Source organism: Staurois parvus, unplaced genomic scaffold (assembly GCF_062004578.1).
Source record: "Staurois parvus isolate SC_StPar_1 unplaced genomic scaffold, SC_StPar_1.0 ptg002244l, whole genome shotgun sequence".
NCBI classification, from domain to species: Eukaryota; Metazoa; Chordata; class Amphibia; order Anura; family Ranidae; genus Staurois; species Staurois parvus.
Genome location: NW_028320040.1, coordinates 94,767 through 100,999, shown reverse-complemented (window position 1 = coordinate 100,999; position 6,233 = coordinate 94,767). Strand labels below are relative to the sequence as shown.

The 6,233-nt window shown below is 52.1% G+C and overlaps 2 protein-coding genes across 2 annotated transcripts in view; one reads left to right on the top strand and one right to left on the bottom strand.

Annotated features, from left to right (window-relative positions):
* The first annotated feature begins 73 nt into the window (after positions 1-73).
* Positions 74-1,228, top strand: LOC149431473 (uncharacterized). Its single transcript, XM_089665567.1, has one exon. The coding sequence runs from the start codon at positions 74-76 to the stop codon at positions 1,058-1,060; it is 987 nt and encodes a 328-aa protein (XP_089521693.1). The 3' UTR covers positions 1,061-1,228.
* Positions 1,229-4,340: 3,112 nt separating this feature from the next.
* NPR2 (natriuretic peptide receptor 2) overlaps positions 4,341-6,233 on the bottom strand; it is a gene marked incomplete at its 5' end in the record, with an annotated part of 88,855 nt that continues 86,962 nt past the window's right edge. Inside the window, one exon of the mRNA XM_089665571.1 lies at positions 4,341-5,229. Within this exon, the coding sequence (XP_089521697.1) occupies positions 5,167-5,229 (63 nt within the window). The remainder of the gene's footprint in view (positions 5,230-6,233) is intronic.

The window sequence follows — 6,233 nt, the reverse complement described above, 5'->3', positions numbered from 1 at the left end:
CTCATCTGCATGTCACACCACCGGACATCATCATCACACATCACCCCCAGACATTGCACCCTGGACATTGTACATGGCATCCCCGGACACTTATCTGCATGTCCCACCATCTCTCAGCCCCCAGGACCCACCATCTCTCAGCCCGCAGGACCCACCATCTCTCAGCCCCCAGGACCCACCATCTCTCAGCCCCCAGGACCCACCATATCTCACTCTCAGCCCCCAGGTCCCACCATCTCTCACTCTCAGACCCCAGGTTCCACCATCTCTCACTCTCAGCCCCCAGGACCCACCATCTCTCACTTTCAGCCCCCAGGTCCCACCATCTCTCAGCCCCCAGGTTCCGCCATCTCTCACTCTCAGCCCCCAGGTCCCACCATCTCTCACTCCCAGCCGCCAGGTCCCACCATCTCTCACTTTCAGCCCCCAGGTCCCACCATCTCTCACTTTCAGCCCCCAGGTCCCACCATCTCTCAGCCCCCAGGTTCCGCCATCTCTCACTCTCAGCCCCCAGGTCCCACCATCTCTCACTCCCAGCCGCCAGGTCCCACCATCTCTCACTTTCAGCCCCCAGGTCCCACCATCTCTCACTCCCAGCCCCCAGGTCCCACCATCTCTCACTCCCAGCCCCCAGGACCCACCATCTCTCACTCCCAGCCCCCAGGTACCAACATCTCTCACTCTAAGCCCCGAGGACCCACCATCTCTCACTCCCAGCCCCCAGGTACCAACATCTCTCACTCTAAGCCCCCAGGACCCACCATCTCTCAGCCCCCAGGTCCCACCATCTCTCACTCTCACCCCCCAGGTCCCACCGTCTCTCAGACTCTCACCCCCCAGGTCCCACCGTCTCTCAGACTCTCACCCCCCAGGTCCCACCGTCTCTCAGACTCTCACCCCCCAGGTCCCACCGTCTCTCAGACTCTCACCCCCCAGGTCCCACCGTCTCTCAGACTCTTATCCCCCAGGTCTCACCATCTCTGAGTCTCATCCCCTAGGTCCCATTGTCTCTTTGGTGCTCACCTTCTCCCCTGGTTCCGCCATCTCTGAGCCTTGTTAGACCCAAATGTGTCCCTTCCAAGACTGCATAACAATGTTGTCCCTTTGGATCCCTGCCTGTGGTATCTCTCTGACTACCAAAGACCCCCCAGCATGAAGACCATCAGTAAAGATCCCAGTCAGAAGAGGACAAAACATGGAAATAAAATGTTTATTTTTGCTGTTTGGATGATTTGTCTCTTGTGATGGAGTCATAAATCTGCAGTAACGATGTGTGTGTAGGGGGCACTCGGGGTGATCTGTGTCGGTGGATGGTGCCACATACTGGCATTCACTCGTCCTTAGCTTGGCACTTATGAAGCCACCATAGCTGGTCACTTGCCGACAATAGACGTTTGGTGTGGTGAGAGCACGATGTATGGGCTTCATGACTGCACACTGTACACGCCAACTTGTATATGTACCATGACCCTGGAGTCACTCTGACCTATATATATGCCATTGGCCAGTCAGTGGGCAGGCCTCCAGGTATTCTTCCAGTCCTTTACATGTTCCCCACACCCCCTCACTGGCATTCAGTTCTGGTTCACATTAAATACCATCTCCGACCAAATATTACCTGGGGGTGCTCCTAGTATCACTATGGATGTGGAACCCCACTGTGAGGACAGGCACTAGACTTGAATTTTTCTGTAGAAGTTCCCATGGGCTAAGCCTTTTGGCCAAGACCGGGGCAATGTTTGTTACCAGCCTGCGAGGCCCACCATTGTATCTACAGTGGTACCTTTGTTAGTTATTTGCTCTCCATGGGTTCCTCCCTGCACTCTGTGTGGTTTCTCACCACCAACAGATGGTAGAGTGTGGTTCTTTGGGCCTGCCCTGAGGTCTAAAGGATGAATGTGGCCCTTAGGGTATCCCCCCCCCTCCCCCGCTTGGGGGTCTCTTCTGGAGAGCCTGCCACTCAGTACTGATCAATTGTCTTCGGCTGATCATGAGGAGTGGTGTCCAGTGGGGCTTATGTCTAGGCAGACCTAGGTGTGCCTTACCCCCAGTCAAGAGTCTTTTGTCCTGGGGGTTCAGAGAAGGGTTCTTTTTTTTTTTTTCTGTTTCTGCGGAAAAGTGTAAGCTCAATTAAGTGTACAAAAAAGGTGCAAACGTGAAAATACCAACACAAAAAAGTGCAATTAGGGGTGTGCTTTTAGTCCACCCCCTGAAGGGGCAGGACCTATACATTGATTCCCTGGGTCACAAGGCTCCTGACCTGGTCCACCTAGCCAAAAGGCCTGACGGACCCCTTTCCTTGTGATCAGCCGAAGTCAACCATCAAGTCCTTGATCAAGGGATTCTCCCAAAGAGAGAACCCCCCCCCAAAGGGATCGGGGGAGGAAGGAACCTAAGAGCCATATATCCTTCCTCTAGACCAGTGGTTCTCAACCTTACTAATGGCGCAACCCTTTAATACAGTTCCTCATGTTGCTTTCTACACAGTAGCTGCTCTTTACACATCGGAAATGTGTTTTCCGATGGTCTTAGGCGACCCCTGTGAAAGGGTCACTTGACCCCCAAAGGGGTCGCGACCCACAGGTTGAGAATCACTGCTCTAGACGTCAGGTCAGGCCTGAGGACCCACATCCTCCAGTGAGGGAAAAAACACACACACAGGGGACCATATGGCACACCCTAGTGGACTTTTTTGGCTTACTTTAGTGTTGTGTTTCTTCCACACCGCACCACCAACTCTTGGGGGGGGATATTTAGGGCTTTTTTTCTGTCAGTGATCAGTTGGTTAAGGGGCATCCTGGACATCAGCCTTAAAGGACAAGTCGGCATTTATTTAAACCTACGCTGAACCATCCATCCCCTGTGTGGGCCTACTTGCCTCCTCCAAAGTGAGCAGCATTGTCTACACCGCAGCCGGGGATGGGTGAATGGTTTGGATTAGTGTATTTATGGAGGGAGGTTGGGGGGGGGGGGGTTATAGATAAATTCTGAACCTGTGGTATTTCACACATTGTTGCATTTATTTTGGATGGGATGCCAACACGGGGTAACAGGAGAAGGACCAGACCTAAAGGACCAGATCTGAAGGACCAGACCTAAAGGACCAGATCTGAAGGACCAGACCTAAAGGACCAGATCTGAAGGACCAGACCTAAAGGACCAGATCTGAAGGACCAGACCTAAATGACCAGATCTGAAGGACCAGACCTAAATGACCAGATCTGAAGGACCAGACCTAAAGGACCAGATCTGAAGGACCAGACCTAAAGGACCAGATCTGAAGGACCAGACCTAAAGGACCAGATCTGAAGGACCAGACCTAAAGGACCAGATCTGAAGGACCAGACCTAAAGGACCAGACCTAAAGGACCAGATCTGAAGGACCAGACCTAAAGGACCAGATCTGAAGGACCAGACCTAAATGACCAGATCTGAAGGACCAGACCTAAAGGACCAGATCTGAAGGACCAGACCTAAAGGACCAGATCTGAAGGACCAGACCTAAAGGACCAGATCTGAAGGACCAGACCTAAATGACCAGATCTGAAGGACCAGACCTAAAGGACCAGACCTAAAGGACCAGACCTGAAGGACCAGATCTGAAGGACCAGATCTGAAGGACCAGATCTGAAGGACCAGATCTGAAGAACAAGACGTGGCCTGTGCAGGTCTGTCACCTGTTGATGGAACCACGTTATACAGGGCCATGCACTTTTTACTGCAACGTATAGGTGTGAGGCCAGCCTGGGGTCTAACAAAGGACTGCCACTGAATGGACTGTGGGTGGACATAACTTCCAGGTTAAGGGTCACCTCCACCCCTGAGGAAAGGATTATTCTGGAGGTATTTTGTGTACTGAGGCAAACCTGTATAAATGACACCTCTTCAGTGAAGGACATGCAGCAGCCGGCCACGTGGGGGCCCAGGCTCTCCATGTTCCTCCTTCTCTTACAGCCACATAAGCTACACTGTATTTTTTCTGAAACACAAAAAGCTTTATTGGGTCAGACAGACATTCTCCTCCCACCAGGTGTGATGTTGATGCATTTCACTCAATAGGCTTAGTCCCCCCCCACATGATTAAGCCCATTGGCTGAAATGTGTCACATCTGACGAGAGAGAATGTCTGTTGGACCTTCTATGACACCAGTAAAGCTTGTTGTGACAACCCATTTCTGAGCTGTTGGAGGACCTCCCGTATTGTCATTGGAAGCCCTGCCATGGAGGTGGTGTACCCATACGGTGTCCCAGCAGCCACATGTTGGGATGTACAAGCTGTGCTATTGGCTGATTTCTGCCGTCCAATGGTGGACATGCATAAACCATGAGATAAAGCCGGCTTTAGGATGTCATTTTCTTTATTTAAGGCTGAATGTGCCACGGACTCAGTACAACTGCCATTATTCACATAATATACACCTTGCCGATGGCGGGGAGACGCTCCACTCTTCGTGAGGGTTCCAGGTTTATCCGGGTCTCCATCCTGAAATGTGTTGTTCATTATAATGAAGAGATATTTCTTCCACATAAATCTTCACTGTGCCACGTCACCTGCACTATGGGGGGGGGAGCAGTCCTCATCACTGATTGGTGGACAGTCCTGGTGCAATTTCCGGCTGTCCCTTGTGGTGGGATTTGGAAGGGATTCATAGATCAGCGCAGGAGAAGATGGTGATAAGAACTGGTATGGAAGGTGGAGATCTTTGCAGCATCCACAGAAAAGACTGACCTACCCACCGGTGAAGTGGTGGGAAATCATCGCATGGTAGCTAGGATCCATTTCTACTCAAACTGCCATTTTCATCATGAGGTTCATCAAGCCGAAGGTCTAAAATTAGAGCGACCCTTCGTCTTCGTAGCCTGGCCCTGCATCGCCTCCTGCAAATGTTGGTGGCCTTACAAGCCCTCTTTGGCTGCAGGTCATATCTGATTGGGGCCATCTGACCACATGGTAGGTCAGGTATTGGCCAATTAGCTGGTGCGTAATGACTCGTTCCCAGAGAAAAGAGAAGTAAGGGTCGGTGCTTGGTGCTCCAACCAGGGAGGCATCTGGAATCGATGTACTCCGGGCGGAGCGGCTAGGAATGGGTTCAAGTGAAAGCTCATTCCCCATATTAGTCTATTGAGCAGCTCAGGACTCAGCTGGCCTGATCCAGAACAAGAGTCTCAGATAATGTCGTCTTCTGTGATCTCCCCCAGAAGCCAGAAGGTCCTCATCTTCCCTTTACCCTGGAAGACAGCAAGAGGGACACCAGCTGAGAAAGACACGAGAGACACGGCATAACCTACGTGACCTACCACACACGGCATAACCTACGTGACCTACCACACACAGCATAACCTACGTGACCTACCCCAAACGGAATAACCTACGTGACCTACCGCACACGGAATAACCTACGTGACCTACTGCACACGGAATAACCTACGTGACCTGCCCCACACGGAATAACCTACGTGACCTACCACACACGGAATAACCTACGTGACCTACCCCAAACGGAATAACCTACGTGACCTACCGCATACGGCATGTCCTACATGACCTACCACACACGGCATAACCTACGTGACCTACCACACACGGAATAACCTACGTGACCTACCACACACGGCATAACCTACGTGACCTACCACACACGGAATAACCTACGTGACCTACCACACACGGCATAACCTACGTGACCTACCACACACGGAATAACCTACGTGACCTACCACACGTGGCATAACCTACGTGACCTACCCCACACGGCATAAACTATGTGACCTACCCCACATGGCATAACCTACACGACCTGCCCCACACGGCATAACCTACGTGACCTACCTCACACGGCCTAACCTACGTCACCTACCACACACGGCATAACCTACGTGACCTACCCCAAACGGAATAACCTACGTGACCTACCACACACGGAATAACCTACGTGACTTACCCCACACAGCATGCCCTACGTGACCTACCTCACACGGCATAACCTACGTGACCTAACACACACGACATAACCTACGTGACCTACCACACACGGAATAACCTACGTGACCTACCCCACACGGCATAACCTACGTGACCTACCACACACGGAATAACCTACGTGACTTACCCCACACGGCATGCCCTACGTAACCTACCCCACGCGGCATGCCCTACGTAACCTACCCCACGCGGCATAACCTATGTGACTTACCCCACACGGCATGCCCTACGTAACCTACCCTACGTGGCA

Bases quoted from the DNA above. Each gene is read 5' to 3' on its own strand.
- LOC149431473 (XM_089665567.1), top strand. From the start codon at position 74: ATGGCATCCCCGGACACTTATCTGCATGTCCCACCATCTCTCAGCCCC.